General features: G+C 43.6%; 1 protein-coding gene across 1 annotated transcript in view; it reads left to right on the plus strand.

The window, feature by feature from the left end:
* EDA (ectodysplasin A) overlaps positions 1–16,344 on the plus strand; it is an 88,215-nt gene that overhangs the window by 61,075 nt on the left and 10,796 nt on the right. The window contains exons 5-8 of the mRNA XM_019536146.1: positions 7,061–7,090; positions 13,367–13,546; positions 15,292–15,326; positions 15,973–16,024. Of these exons, the coding sequence (XP_019391691.1) occupies positions 7,061–7,090; positions 13,367–13,546; positions 15,292–15,326; positions 15,973–16,024 (297 nt within the window). The remainder of the gene's footprint in view (positions 1–7,060; positions 7,091–13,366; positions 13,547–15,291; positions 15,327–15,972; positions 16,025–16,344) is intronic.

The raw sequence follows: 16,344 nt of genomic DNA on the forward strand, positions 1-16,344 counted from the left end.
TCCTTAACTAGGTCTGAACTAACTGTCGGGGGACTCGCATCCTTCCCGGGCCTCTCTGTGCTGTCACCCAAGAGCACCGCACTGTCAGTGGACAGGAACACGGAGGCAAAGAACTTGTTGAGGAGTTCTGCCTTCTCTCGCGCGTCCATCACCAACTGCCCTGCCTCGTAGGGGTCCAATGTTACCCCCAGATTTCTTCTTGCTACCTATATACCTGAAAAAGGACTTTTTGTTATCCTTAATCCCAGAAGCTAATCTAAGCTCCAGTGCTGCTTTAGCCTTCTTCACCAAATCCCTCCTTTGGTCAGGGAGGTGTACTCCTCCTTTGTCCCTGCCCCCTGCTTCCACTGCCAGTACACTTTTTTCTTTACCCTAAGGCCAGCCTGGATATCTGCGCTCAGCCATAAAGGTTTCTTGGACCCTTTTTCCGCCTTCCTGCACAGAGGAATTGCGTCCTGCTGCACTCCAAGGATAGCCTCCTTGAGGAAGGACCACCTTTCCTGGACCCCCATACTAGCTACCCCCTGGGCTCCGAGTGCGTCCCTGACTACTGCCCTGAGCACATCGAAGTTGGCTTTCCTAAAGTCAAGCATTTGCGCTGTGCTAGTTACCCTCCCCACCTTTCTCTGAATAGCAAACTGGATCATATCGTGATCACTGTTCCCTAGCCTCCCTTGTACTAGCACCTCCCCCATCAGGTTGTCCTCAGAGGCTAACAGCAGATCCAGTATGGCGTCTCCCCTAGTGGGGACGAGTATCTCCTGCACGAGGTGAAGGTCCTGTACGCACGCCAGGAACCTTTGCGAGTGGCTAGACCTGGCCGACTGCTCCTCCCAGTTGATGTCAGGGTAATTCATATCACCCATGACCACAACATCCTTTGCATGCACGGCCTCCCCAAGCTGCCTGGAGAATTCCAGATCCAGCTCTTCCTCCTGGTAAGAAAATATAAAATGAAATCTACAAAATCTCAGAAAGTCCTGGCAAGGAGAAATAAATTTTACTTTCTGCTCAGATTTAAGACTTACAATTCTGTTACATTAATGCTTTTTTTCTGCAGGGACGTCTCTTACACTACTATATCCTGCACTAAAATTATATTTGGGACCTTATATCAATAGAGTTATAGAAAATTAGAGTTGGAGGGGACCTCAAGAGGTCATCTAGTTCAACCCCCTGGTCAAAGAAGGACCATCCCCAACTATTAACATCCCACACAATTTGCAGGTACATAGGTCTCTAATATGGTGAATCGAACGGACTTTACTGACAGCATAGGACATCTGTACTAATACTGTCAATCACATCCTTACTGTATGAGAAATCAAGTGTTTACATGAGGGAGTAATATCTGTATCTAGATAGATAGAACAGATAGATAATAATTGTATATGTACTATAGGGTATGTGTAAAATATATATATGCATTTTTTTTATTGCTCGGGGAAAACTAAAAACAAGGAAGAGACCAGCTACTCCCCTACTGATGCCCAGCAAATATTTCAGATTATCATTTAGGGACGCTCTCATCCAGGGGTGGATCCTAGCAGGATGCAGTGGTACTTTTGCACTATCCTTTGATTCCTGCTCTGCCTAAACTTTAAAACCAGCTGCCTGGGAGATACAGTACCATTTCTCTTCAGTCCATGCTAAGGGAGTCAATTGACTTTGTAGCTCATTATAATCTACCAGATTCCGCTAATCTCTTGTCACTCAACGGGTGTTAACAAGGTCTCTCCTTTTTAATCATTGTGATTTTCCATTAATCAAGTTATCCTTTCTTCTATAATTTTGCTGTCTGTTAGCTATTACTGGTAATATTTATCTTGTGTTTCACAGCCCTACGGATTGTTTTTAGTTCTAGCTAAAACCTTAACTTGGGTGTGGTAATATAAATATAGGTGACCATTAACTCAGGTGTGGAAATGATTGACAGTGAAGTGTTAGATGCACAGTGAAGATGTTCAAGAAATAGGGCTGTCAATTAATCACCATTAAATTGTGTGATTGATGCATTAATTGGTTCTTGTGTTACTTTTTTTAACGTGTTAATTGTGCATATGGTTCTGATGCCTACACCCAGGCTCCACTTAACTGCCATCACCACCACCACTGGGCTGCCCAATGGGGCAGCACTGGCAGTGCAGAGAAACCACAGGGCAGCCTGGGCATGGGCTCCAGGCAGCTGCAGCAGGAAGTTGAGTCTTGGGGGGCTGAGTTGATGAAGGTAACACACACACCTGGAGCATGCACCTGTCCAGGAATGCAGCCCAGCGACATGTAGGTAAGTCTGTGAGGCAGGGACAGATCAAGGCCCCCACAGTGAGGGGGGGAGTAGGGCAGGGGTTGGAGTGAATGGAGCCCCAGGGGCGGGGCAGGTCATTGTGCAGATTTGTGCGTGGGGCAGTAGCAGGCTGTCCGCTGTGGACTGGCATTCTGCACCCTTCTGCCTTGCCCTGGGAACCATGTGCTGGGTGCACATCCAATGCCCACCCAGTGGTGGGAAGCACAACATGACGTCAAGCGGTTCCTGAGGCAAAGGCATCAGGCCCCATGACCCACCACAGCCGCGGGGCCCAATTCACTCCAGCCATTGCCCCACTCCCTCCCTCACTGTGGGTGCTTCGATCTGCAACCTCCCCTTCCCTCTCCTTTGGCCCCTTCCGCTCTACAGACTTATTTGCTGGGTGCTGCTCTACACACTGCTGTGTTACTTTCCTGCAGGGTTACCATGTTTCCAGTTTCAAAAAGAGGACACCTATTTGTGGGGGGGAGCAGTGATATGCCAATGTCCTGCCCCTGCCCCTCACTCCCAGGCCATACCCAGCCCTGCTACTGCCCCTCACTCCTGGCCCACAGTACCCTGCATCCTGCCAGGGCATACAGGCACTGCCCCTCCCCTCCTACCCTGGGCTCCATACCCCACAGCCCCCACACCTTCACAAATTCTCCCTTCACATACGCACCCCACAACCACCCCCCAACAATACAAAGTACCTGCACAATTTTGCACAATTTTGAGTTTTTCTGCACATAATTTTGAGTTTTTAGCTGTGCAATTAAAATTGCAATCAATTGCAACTAATTTTTTTAATCATGCAACTACTTGTGATTAAATTTTTAAATTCTTTGACAGCCTTATCAAGAAAGCTGTATTTTTTGTTATGAATCTGAAGCAGAGGTGTACCTTTAACTATAATGCCTATAGAACTAGTAAAACAATATCTTTGGACTATTTTGCCTAGTTTGTTGTGTTTTTTAAACTTAATGTATAAACTAGCAAATTACAGGTTTCCCTCACTTTATGTGGGTTCTGTATATGCAAATTTGCTCATATGTGATGACCCTTTTTATACTCAAAATTCATTATATGAGATTCTGCATGAAGGGAATCCACTTTACAAGGTAACAAATAGAGATATGTTCCAAGACATTGACTGCATCGGCAGCAGGTAAGTCGGCTGGGGTGGCACTGGCCTTTTCCTGGCATGGAGCTGGGCTGGGCTGGGCTGTGCTGTGCTCAGGGTGGGTGACAGCTGTACTGAGAAAGGGTCTACAGAGGGGCTGTAGCCAACCCCAAGATTCACTGTAGTCCCAGTACCACCACCACCCACCCCGAGCGCAGAGTGACCCAACACCACTCCTCCTCTGCCGCCGGTGGTAAGGGAGGGAGTGTGGGTGGGCTAGGGCTGGGGCAGAGGCAAGCACTACCCAGTCGGGGCCCCAGCAGGGAGACGCAGCTCCTGCTGCTACAGGCTGCTGCTGTGCGTTGGGGCCGGGGGCCGCATCAGGCTCTTTTCTGCAGGAGGGATTGGGCTGGGCTGGGCTGGGCTGCACTTGGGGCGGGCAACAGCAGTGTTGGGAGTGGGATCAGGGGGGCTACAACAAATTTTGGGGTGGCTGCAGCCTACCCCCCCATAACCCTCCTCCCAGCACCACCACCACCTGCCCCAAGTGTGGCTGACCCAGTCTCCGCCAGAAAGAGCCTGTCATGGTCCCTGGCTCCAGCCCACAGTGGCAGCCCATAGCAGCAGGAGCTGCACCCCCTTGCTTGGGCTCCAACTGTGCAGCATCTGCCTCCGTCCTAGCCCTACTCCCTCCCTCTTTACTGGGCGGGCGGCGGGGGTTACAGATCAAGGGCCCACTCACCCGAGCCCTTGGGGCTTGGCTCTTCCCACCAGGGTGGGGGGAGGGGGTTGAGACTCTGTGCTTGCGGCAGGCAGCTGCGGTGGGGGAAGTGGGGGCTATGGCGAATTTTGGGGTGGTTGCAGCCCCCCATAGGCCTCCTCCCACCACCACTATCGCCCACCCTGAGGGCATCCTGGCCCAGCCCCACACTGGAAGAGCCCAGCGCTGCCACAGCCCCAGCAGACTTACTTGCTGCCAATGCAGTCAACGTCTTGGAACATATCCCTGTTTGCTACCTTGGAAAGTGGGTTCCCTTTATGCAAATTCAAGTTATGCACAGTTTTTCAAGAACACATCTACCGCATAAAGCAAAGGAAAGCTGTAGTACACATTCCAATAAAGTTATATTTGTTTTTGCTTTGTTCTTAACTTGAATAATATAGAACTGGACACCAAGCATATAAGTAAATCTTCTAGTTTCTCTTCAACTGGAGAAAAATGTGTGTTGTGTTGTATGTGATGATGTACCACACCATCTGTACCCCCCCCCACCTTTTAAAATCCTAGATCCTCCCATGCCTGCGTCAGTAAATTACAACGTAACATTCCTTTCTCTTTCACAGCAGCAGAAGAATATTTTTGTTTATGCCTTGGTGGAAGCCCACCAATGTACAAAAAGTCTGTGCTATAGCATATGAGTGGCCTCCTCTTATAAGGAAAATCTAATAAAGAACCTAACAAAAAAAACCCTTTTGTTTGAGTTTCTCAAAAAATATGGCTTCCCCAAAATTTATAGAGTGCTAGCTCTGGTTTCTCTTTGGCAAAAATGAGTGGAGTAAACCAGGCTTTTAGTGGAGCGTTTTGTGAAGGGTTTGACACTGGCTGAGAAAGGAAGATGGTTTTAATTACCTTGCTTGCTCTGAAGAAAAGTTAACCTGGTTACACATTAGGAAAGCTATTATCAGGACCCCTTGAAGCATTCAGAAACTAGGGACATGAGGAGGAGAGGCAAAGGCAGAGTTTATGAAGTTGGTGTTTAGAATTAAATCAGCATTTCCTGTTTCATATGTCCAAGTTCAAAAGAATTCTTAAAATTATTTTCTTCAAGAAGTCATTGGTGAAAATGCAGTAACATCTGAAAATGTTGACACTTCCTTATAAATATCCATTATGTTCATTTACATTACAATGACAATATATATCACCCATCTGCACAGTACATGAACTATTATGATTGTATGGTGATGATCAAGCGAACTCTAAATTGGAGCACTTGAACAATAAAACTACATTTATGTGCCCTGTTTCTAAGGGCTTCAACCAAGGCTCAAAATTTGTCTGAAATTGTGTGACAATTTTTGATAGCTGTGTGATGTCACTTTTGCAAATACAATTTCTTTAGATATGTATGCTAAACCTATATATGTGCAAAGCTGGACAATTTAGAAACTGAGGTGAAAATTTCACCATATATTTAAATAAACCTGTGGTGACTGGGATGGAAAGTAGCTTCCATCATAGAACTGCTGTGGTTCAGAAGCAGATGGTAGGTCACATGCCAGCAAAGTAATGGGTGTTTACCCAAATCATTGTACAATGACTTCTGGTTAAGAGAACACCTATCAGGAAGTAGACCATAATGTTCTTTTGGGCAAAGCATTCTCTAAAATGAAGTTGGCCATTGGATACAATATACTAAGGCTGGTTAATAAATAAACATTTATTTATTACTTGTGTCGTGACACACATGCATCAAACATATGGAATGAACAGTATAAGTAAAAGAAAAGCGGTAGGCAGCTGTGTGCAGAACGCATGCCAGACTGGCCCTGCATGCTGGATTCAGCATGTGTGGCCAGTCTGTAGGCCTGATCCAGACTGACGCCAAATCCAGCATGCGGGACTGGTCTTGTGCAGGTGCTGTGTGGAGCACATATCCTGGACTAACCCATGTGCTGTAGGTAGCACATGCTCTGAATCCAGACCCAGCTTCACACACCACATGCTGCATGTGATGCCAGGGCCAGTGTGCTGTATGTGGCACATAGGGCTAATCCAAGATCCACAAGAAGCACCACAGACCAGATAATAGGACTGTACAGGCCATGTCTATGTCACCCTGCATTAAGTCCCCGCACGTTTAGGCAGAATTATCTGAACAGGGAAATTCCATTTTCCCACTAGATTGTCCCCTAAACTGAACTGGCTCCTTGGGGGGGCATGTTCCTGTAGACGGAAGCTACTGTATTGGGTTCTTATATCAAGCATCATAGTTTACACATCATCACCTTGAGAGGAAGTGGCGAAGTAGAAAGATTCCATGAAATACCTGAACTTGCCAAGATATTTGGTTGTAGACCCTTTGTCCTCTAGAGCAGTGGTTTTCAAACTTTTTCATTTGCAGACCCCTAAAAAATTTCAAATGGAGGTACAGACTTCTTTGAATTGTAAATGTGGGTATTCACATACTTTTGATTGATCATAGTTCTCTTTCACAGACCCCTTAAACACAGTCTGCAGACTCCCCGTGGCCCACAGACCATAGGCTGAGAACCAGTTCTCTAGAGCAGTGGTCTCCAAAGTGGGGTGTGTGCAAGATGATCCATTGGGGTGCGGGAAGAAAATATTAGAACTTCTATTTAGATGTATATTTATATAAATATACATATAGTGGGGGTGCATGCTCAAAAATTTTTTACTGATAGGGGTGCGCGAATATAAATATATATATATTGGGGGGTGTGCTCAAAAATTTCTTACTGATAGGGGTACGCGATCAAAAAAAGTTTGGAGACCACTGCTTTAGAGCACTGCTGTACTACGTCATTCTCTTTTTATAACAGATAACACCATTCCAGAAAACTTTCTTGTTTCTTTTATTATAGATGAAATGCTTGCTGTGCGTTTCAGTTGTTTTCTTTTCTCTTTGTAGGTCCAAGTTCAGTTAAAAACAAGAAAAAAGGTAAGTTAAAAATCCTAATTTACCTTACTTGTCAATTGTAATTATTTCAGACATGAAGCCGTCCCTAACTGAGAACTCTCTATTCAGTATAAATGCAGGTGACCTACATATTAAGCCAGGGGTGGGCAATTATTTGGGCCCATGGGCCACATAGGCAGTTCTAGGGAGATGCCATGGGCCAGGCAGCACCCTTCTTTCCCCCTCACCCACCCCTCCACAACTGCATCTTGCTGCAGCCTGCTAGAGCCTGTGCCCCAGCTGCCCTGCAGCTCCTCTCCACTGCCGTCACCACCACCTCCGGCCCACCCAGTGAGGCAGTGGTGGCAGCGCAAAGGAGCCACAGGGAAGCCCGGGTACAGGCTCTGGGTGACTGTGGCAAGAAGGGCCTGGCAGCAGCAAAGGGGAGGAGCCACTTTTCCCCTACCCCGAGCAGCAGCTTGTGCCCAGCCGTCACCACCGCTGCCTCTGCTCAGCACAGGCGGGCGATTCTGGAGCAGGCACAGGGTGGGCTGGGGCTGTGTATGGGTTCCAGCTGGTCCAGAGCCAATCCGCTTCACTGGGCTGTGTCCAGAACAGGTGTGGGGCAAGCCAGGGTCAGGGCTGTGTGTGCAGGTCCCCACCAGTACCACGGGGTTGGGATCAGCAGCGGCGGCAGCCAGGAGGAGCCACTGCCTCCTGGGCTGCCTAGAAAGGCAGTCCAGCTGCCCTGCTGCATGCCCAGGGGGCAGCAAGATGTGCCCTGGGCCAGGAAGGACTGAGGGACCTGCCGTGGGCTGGACAGAGTCCTTCCATGGACCATATTTTGCCTGCTCCTGTATTAACCTCTCACTTTTGAGAGAGCTCTCACTTTTAGAAACACATTCATAAAATCTTTCTTAGAATCTGGCACATTAGTATTCAGGGGAGGAAGTACAGGGGATACAGTTATAGTTAATTGCATAGTATACAAATAATTCCCAATTCACTATATTTGCACATACATTTGGCTGAGTCACAGGTCAAACTATCATTAGCTGCTTGTCATTCATGTCATCTCAGTAAAAGGATATCAGCACAATCTCCCATTCTTCAATTTTTTAACTTGTGGACTTCAATATTTTAGGAAACATATCTTTAATTGGGGATCCACTGAATTAAGTATGGTGTGGATCAGATGCTTAGAAATTGATTAAATTAATTATAGATATGAGGTAAGATTTACTTAAATACCCTTAATAATAGGTGTTTGCTTCATTTCGAAGCTATTTCTAGGCTGCATAACGGTAATTTTGACTGTTTTGTATCACATATTTCAAGCTGTTCTAAATGTTCAAATTTATAATGGCTTATTGTATATGAATTGAGTTATCTTATATAGTCCATCTGGGTTTCAGTAGTACATGAGAAGAGAGCTGCTGTGCTCACAGCCGTCTTTGCAAATATGGATGTTTGTACAGAAATTTTATATTAGGAATCTGAGCACATTGAAACATCTTAATTGTCTACTAAACTCCCTTCCAGGGAACTGATTTCAGTGTCAGGGTCCCTCCAGTTGTGCCTTGTATCTATGGAAGTACCTTTTTGTGTTCTGTGAGCACTGTTGTGTACAGAATTAGAACATTCTGTAAGTTAAAAAACCAAACCAAAAAAAACACTGTTTCTTTGCAAACTGTGTACAGCCCTTGGGCTCCTGCAAATATGGCTTGTGTGCTTTTATGCGTGCATTTAAATTAAGCACACGCTTACATTCATCCCTGTTCAGCAAAGCACTTACATGTGTGCTTAATGCTAAGCACATGTGTAAGAGTTTGATGAACCAGGCTGGATTTAGTCTTGTGCTTAGTGGTCCCCTGCTTTAAAACTCTAGTGCATTTTACAGATAATTAATTGAAGAAAGGAAAGCAGGCTGATTATGTGATATGTTCTCTGCCACTGTCTCTGCAGCTTAGCAAAATCTTTCTAATGTGGATCAGTTTCCTCCACCTGGAAACATCAGTGTGTCATTTTTTGGCAGGAAGATTGAAAAGGAGAGTGTTTGCCTATGTTGTTTGCATATGCAAACTACTGTCTTCACTAAAACGCATTACTTTTGCTCATTAGAGGCACACTTGGGAAAGTTCAGTCTACATTTCTTATCAAAAGTGTCCTAAAACATATTTTCTAGAAATCTAAACAACCCCCACAAACCCCTTAATCTAGCTCATACTAGACCAGTTGAACTAGAAGTCTCCTAGGAAGTAATAATTATGACATTTACACAGTTTCTGGAATACGAGGGCTATCATAGGGCTATATTAGCTAATCCTTTTTTTAAAAATCTGTTTTATTGCCATACTTTGAAAATATAGGGGTTGCTTGCTGATTGGCATGTTACGCAGAAAATAGATCGTTTCTCCTCACTTTGAAAAGTAAATTTCTGGATGCTGCCTGCTACATGTGGCTAAAGAAAGTCTTGGCAAGTTGGGAACTGGATAAGCAACACACACTATAAAATTATTCACACTGACAGTTGCTGGAGGATACTGTTAAACCTATATAGATTTATGGGATATGACCACTTTACTCAAAGCATTGTCTGTTGTGTACAAGCCACACAGATGTTGTCTACGTAACCAAAATGATCAGCTCTGGCTCATGATTGAATGCTGTATTTGAGGGGATGTACCAGGATATTTCTGTTTCTTGATTTCCCTCTTTTGTCATACATGTATACATTCACTGTTTGGTGGTTCTTTCTCTGGGCAAAGAATTTCTAATCTGGATGGAATTCTGTTCAAGTGAGTGATGTCTGTAACATGTTTTGTTGCTTATCTAAATAGATGATAACTCATCCACACAAAATCTCTACAACATTTAAAATGTTTCCATTTTCCAAATGCAGTGGTTCTTACATGCAGCTCCCTATCTTTGAATGTTCTTCTTCACTAGGGAATGAATCAAAAGTCTTTACATGTATTGCGTAGCTGTTTCTATTCAAATCAGTAAGCCGAATTCCATGACTCGTGAAAAATTAATTGAAATACCTTGATGTAGCAACAGGAATGCACAGCAAATACCTGCCCATCTGCTGCTTTCAGGATTACATGCCATAGTTTTACACCTGAAGTAACAGCTAATTTAGTAGCAGAACAGGCCTCTGGGGCAAGATTAGTTAAAACAGCTGCAGTATGTATTCCTTTTTGGTTCTCAAGGCAGAGCCAAGAGAGACTGCAGCAAACCTGGCTTAGGTGCATATTTGATGCTGTATTAAGATAGCCTAGGATAAAGGTGATATAAACCAAAGGAATGTAATCAGGATGCTTTAGGCAAGATGTGTAAGGATCTGGAGTTTGGTTCAAGTTGATGCTTTCAAAAGAATGTCATCCTAAGGGAGAGGAGAGCTAAGAGAATTGGAAGAAGACTTGGGTAGCTGCCAGATCAGATTTGAAAAAGCATGCACACCAATTGAGACAGAAATGCTACCAGCAGTATCAATTTGTTCCCCTTTATACCCTCTCCCCACCCTCATAAGACATGTGTACCATTGTAATGAGATCATTTAACTAACTTTTAGGCTTAAAAGAAAAGAACAAGAGATACCAGTTTTAATTTTCCTTACGAATAGAAATACAGGACCAGGCAGAGGGAGGGAATAAGAGAACACAGCTGCTGCTGATGAAACAAGCATTGCCATGCTCATATGTTGGAACCATGAGGGCCAGAAAGCCAGAAGCAGGTAGAATGATCAATGTTAATAAGACCTTGGGCTCCTGAAGGAGAACTGTAAGGGCATTCATAGATGATGTGGTCGGCTGCCTGAGCTTGAACACCACAGCTGCACCGGCATCACTGGAGAACCCCCAAGGCTGCATTCTTTCCTTAAATGGTCCAGTGTCTGTTCTGAGATGGTTAAGAGCTGTCCAGGCCCTGTGGGGCAGCTGCCATCCTGGGAGATGGAAGCCAGTGTTGGGGATGAAGTTCTTTAGCTGAGAGAATTCAGCTATTTCATACAATCAATGGGTTCTCAAGTCTGTATGTATGGCTTGTACAGAAAAAGAAACTGTCTAACCTACATTTCAGATAAAGAAAAAAATGAGCATTTGTGCCATCTAATGAAAGAAAAAGAAACTGCAGCTTCCATCAAACAAACTAGGGGAGAGGGTATGCAACTAGACTGGCACAGCAGCTTTGAGGCTGATTTATGTGCTTCTTGCTTAGGTGCTGTGCCATGGCATATGGTTTGGGCAGACCAGAGTGAGAAGTATATGGCTTTTCCAAATCTGTTAGCCAAAATAATAAGATTTATTTCCTTGCACCTTGGCACGGATACCTGTTGAGAAGTGCAGCGACTGTACAAAGCGATTTCAGTATTTTTAAGTACAAAGACCCACTTCAACTGACATTCTGTCATCTGAAACAGTTGGTGGATTCTCTCCCTATGACAGCTGTATTTCAGGTGATGCAGAGATTCTTGTATGCTTGCAAAGCTCATAAAAGTTGCTGTATAATATAAAATTGCTTTAAAAAACTATTTGAAAAGAACATTATTTTATATCAAGCTCTGGATGGTTAGGAAATCCCAAAAGAAGCTTGCGTGGGGCATCTTATTCAGCCCTTTTGTTCATATGCATTATAATCTTTACTTACATGATTGTGATGTTTTATCCACAGGATTCTTTCTATGTCCAGTGAGCATAATGGATGGTGTTCAACTGTTCAGTATTTTTTTACCCTTGCTATGCAGTCCTTCACCTAATGCATTGCAGCCAAAGCCTTAAATCTTAAAACTCTTCATTTTCTCAAAATCTTTCTCGTGGCAATCAAAGTAGGAAGTGAATCTCTCACAAACATTAATGAATTTATCTATATGTTAACATAAAAGACCACCATCATCTGCATTTACATTGTCCAAGACTAAGTGACAAAGGAAAGATTGTAATTCAAATCTACTGAGTTCCCAAACTTCTGCTCATTTCTCCCAACCACAAGCTGTCCTGTAGAGAAAAATGCTACATGATTATGCAGTGAAAACCTTAGGGGCTATACATGAAGGCCCCTATAAGGCCCCTTCCAGTAATGCCTAAAGCTGGTTGACAAATGTGTGACCGAGCCGTTTTCCATTAGAAAAACATCTTGCCAAATGCTTCCAGCAAAAATGTGACAGGAATGACAGGACATTTCATGCTTATTTCATTGTTTCAACTTTGATTATATTATAAAGTTATGATTATCGACATGGAACATTTTTTCCTTATTGATAGAAAAAAACATTCAGGTTCTTTTATTTTTCAAAGATACAGAGAATAGTTTTTGTTTTGTCCTGTTTGTGAGGGACCAGATTTTAATATCTCAGAATTAACAGAAATAGAATTGGAATAGAAATTCTGAATTTTCATTAGCAGAAAGGGGCCAAATTTAGCTTGCAGAGCCAATGCAGTTGTCTGCATTTTTAAAACAATAAATGCAAATTGTTTTATGTGCAACTGCAATAAATCACACCTGGTAATATATATCACTGATGGGGTTTAAACCTCCTAAAAAAAAAAGTTAGCAACAGAAAAAGACTGTTAGTGTGAGAAATCATCTGCTTCAGTCCAAAAGATACATGGGGAGAAACCCAGTCATCTCTCCTGTCAGAATCCCGAGTTGCTTCCTCCCCATGCAGCGTTACCAAAGGAACAGTATTAGCTAGTGGAGCCATGTTCTCAGAGAACCTTTTGAGCTTACGGAGTCATTCCAGGCTTCACCATGTCAAAGTCTGTCTCTGTCAACCGTCCTGTCTTTAGAGACTAAAACTACAGAACTTGAGCTCCAAAAGGCGGTGCAGTTAGCCTATATGGACACAGTAGATCAGGCTTTCCAAAGAAGTAGAGTACACTAGAGCTTTAGGGAAGAAGGTTTGGCTCCATGTTTGTCTGAGGAGTCTTCCAGGACAGCAGACCCGTTCCGCTTCCCCCTGTTTTGCTCTCTTCCATCTTGATTATTCACATCAAAGAATTAGCTTCCTTTCTGTCCTGTGCACTTATTTCATATGGCAAGCCTGGTTGAACCAGCTTGGATCACAGAATATGAGCTGGCTGTTTCATCTTGCTTTCAGCTTGTCTTGCACTGGCTTCAGCTCAGCTGAAGCTCCTAGCACAGAATGGGAAAGTGAGTGTATAATGTAAGATGGCTTTAAAGAACTCTTTCTTTTCCTCACCCCTCATGATACTGCCCACTCACTGCTCTTGTTTAGGAGACCAGGAGAAGTTGCCCCATGGCCTTTGTGTGCCATATTCAGTAGACAGAGAGAGTAATCTGCAATCTTGTATTTTTCAGGTAAAAAGACTGGTCCTCCAGGGCCCAATGGCCCTCAAGGGCCACCAGGGCCTCCTGGTCCGCAGGGCCCTCCAGGCATCCCAGGGATCCCTGGAATTCCAGGCACGACTGTAATGGGACCTCCTGGCCCTCCTGGTCCCCCTGGCCCTCAGGGACCACCTGGCATGCAGGGCCCCTCAGGTAAGTGTATTGTTTAATTTCTTCTTGGACCGATACTTTGCTGAATGTAGTGATTAGGACAAATACCACGGAGATGAGTGCCCCTAAAAACTGAACAGAACACACCCCAGTGGCCCTTCCTTTAGTTCCAACCCCAATCAGCACAGCTACATGAGGAAGGATGGTCTAAGTGCCATGCTAAATATCTGAGCGCTAGTACTCCTGAATGTCATGAAAAACTTGAGCTAGATAGGGGGAAAGAGGTAAAAAAAAACATGCCTTACCTTTACCAGCTCCTCATCAGTTGGCAAATAGGCTACTCCAGCTGATCACTTGTATTATGCAGTACATAGGGATGCCTGGCCTATCCCAGACAAGCAATATCTGATCCTGCCCCAAAAAGCTTTGCTGAGGTTTTGATGTAGTAGTTAAGTGATAACAAACAGAAGATGTTGAAGGCAAGAGGATCACGTGGGTGCTCTGGTTTGCACACACTGATATATTAGTTGTTTCTGTCTCTAATAGAGTGAGCATGAGTTAATGATCTCCCTCCCCCCAGCAACTGGAAGTTTTGGCATGGTTACTTTGATTTGCCATGAGCTCTTAAGTGGTTCATTTCCTTTCTCTGTATATCTTTGTCCCTGTATTACAAGGGTCTTGCAGCATACATCTCAAATATTTTGAGATCTTCAGAGGAAGTAGAACTGCAGACTATTATTCTCTTAACATTCTAGTGAACTTTGATTTCACTGGTATTGAAGTCTACAAACAGCTGTGACTCCTGTGTGTAAGATGTATGTAGAGTAGGTTGGCTTTGGGTTGCCTTGATTGTAGTTTGGGTAATCTGCCTTAATTCACACATCTGCCTTAATTCACACATCTGTTTTAAACCTTTAGGAAAGATAGATCTGGATCAGTAAGGCCACTGCTTGACAAATTCTAAATTAATCAGAATAGTCACATGCAGCATATCTGTTTTGCCCCTTATGTGAAAATACTCGTTTTCCTACACTTCCTTTTTCATTGCATTTTCCATCATTTTGCATGGGTGCTCACTGTATCACTTTCATCAAGTTTGGTGTCTTATGTGACCTGTACTGCTGTGGGAAACAGTGGCCTTAACTAAGAACACTTGAAACCAGGGATTCCTGACAATTGCAAGAGAATATTTTTTAAATTTGCTTTAAATAATAAAGCACTGTTTGCAGTCAGAGTTACTGCTTTATGCCTCATATGGCTTGTAGAGGAAACTTGGCTGGTTTCTAGCCTCTATATCAGAAGTAGCCAAGTGCCGTCCACATGCAACATGTAGTAGTTAGCATTTTCCAAATGCTGGCCATAGCCACCCTTATCTTTAATGAAGTATTGTGGCTTAGAGAGGTAAAAGATCCCAACATGCAGTCTGCTGCTCAGGATGGAGCACTATATGCTGGAACCTGTAATCTTTGCAAGAACAATCCTCATACTCGGTGAGAGGGTGGCTGCAATCTGATGCGTTGAATGAACAGCATTTTTATTGAGAGTGGATGGACAATCTCAATGTGTCAGATATGAAATTTGAATCTACAAAAAGGATAGAGTGAACCTTTTCTCATTGAGAGACCTGCTGGATATTAAGATTTATACTATATATTGTCTTTCATCCTCTCTGTTCAAAATCCGAGCCCAGGAAAGAAAAAAAAGTGTTAGTAGAAGATTTGCTACAGTGAAGGTTTCAGACCATTTCCAAATACCATTATTATTATTGTAAATCTCCTATCTTGCAGGTGCCACGGACAAAGCCAGTTCGAGGGAGGTACAGGTTGGTTAACCATGTCTCAGAGGAAATGCCACTTTTTGAGTTGAATTGATTTTTTGTTTTAATTTTACAGTGTGATTTTTCCTAGATGGACACTTTAGACTAGAGTATAATTATGAAAGTAACTTTCTTCATGAAATAGGCTGCTAACAGTCTTTGCACTCATACAAAGAAAACCAACCGCAATCACCTTTATCACTTCAACTGTCAGAGAAAATAGTGTTGATCGTTTGTTTACCAAACAGATTGCCATTATGCTTCTCTAGTTCTTTAGAACAAGCCAAGAGACTGTTTTTATGTTTGTTAGGTACAGAAAGCATTGCTAATCTACAAGGAGTTTCAAACAGTTCTTGGGGTCTGAATATTGAAAAAGCTGAAGACTATATGAATAGGACTTTCTAAATATGAATTAAAACACTTCAACTAACACTGCCACAAAGAAGATAATCATGATGAGTCCTCTTCACAAGTTGTGTGTTGCTTAGAGTTGAATAGGCTATCATAGTGCCTGCATCAGTTCCCTAAAGCTCTTTAACAGCTGTTCTGTGTCTTTATCCTGGTCATCAGTCTTCTAGGGATGTGCCAAGTTTCTTAAAAGAACAGAACAGTGTATCTTGCTAATTTTAAACTGCTGTACTCTTATTTGCAGCCAGCTGTGGTTCACCTCCAGGGCCAAGGTTCAGCAATTCAAGTAAAGAATGGTAAGATTTCCAAGAGATTATCAGCCTCTAACCTCAGTCTCATAGGTGGGGTCTTTTAGGCAGTACACCATATAGCTGGGATCAGTAAGCCCCCTCCAAATGACACTCTATTGGCATTAGAGTGACAGTACTATTCCCTCATATGACTCTGTCTGCTGCCTTTACACCATCAATTTAACTTCTCTTGTTCTTCCTTCATCCTCTTCTCCCCTGTGTTCATACATAGTTGTCTCCTAATAGATCCCTGTCCCAGTCCTCATTCCTGAACTTGAAAGAGATTATCTGCCTCATCAAACCATTAATCCAACCGCATCCATTGA

The sequence above is a fragment of the Crocodylus porosus genome, unplaced genomic scaffold (genome assembly GCF_001723895.1).
Source record: "Crocodylus porosus isolate Cpor-Errol unplaced genomic scaffold, CroPor_comp1, whole genome shotgun sequence".
Lineage (NCBI taxonomy): Eukaryota > Metazoa > Chordata > Crocodylia > Crocodylidae > Crocodylus > Crocodylus porosus.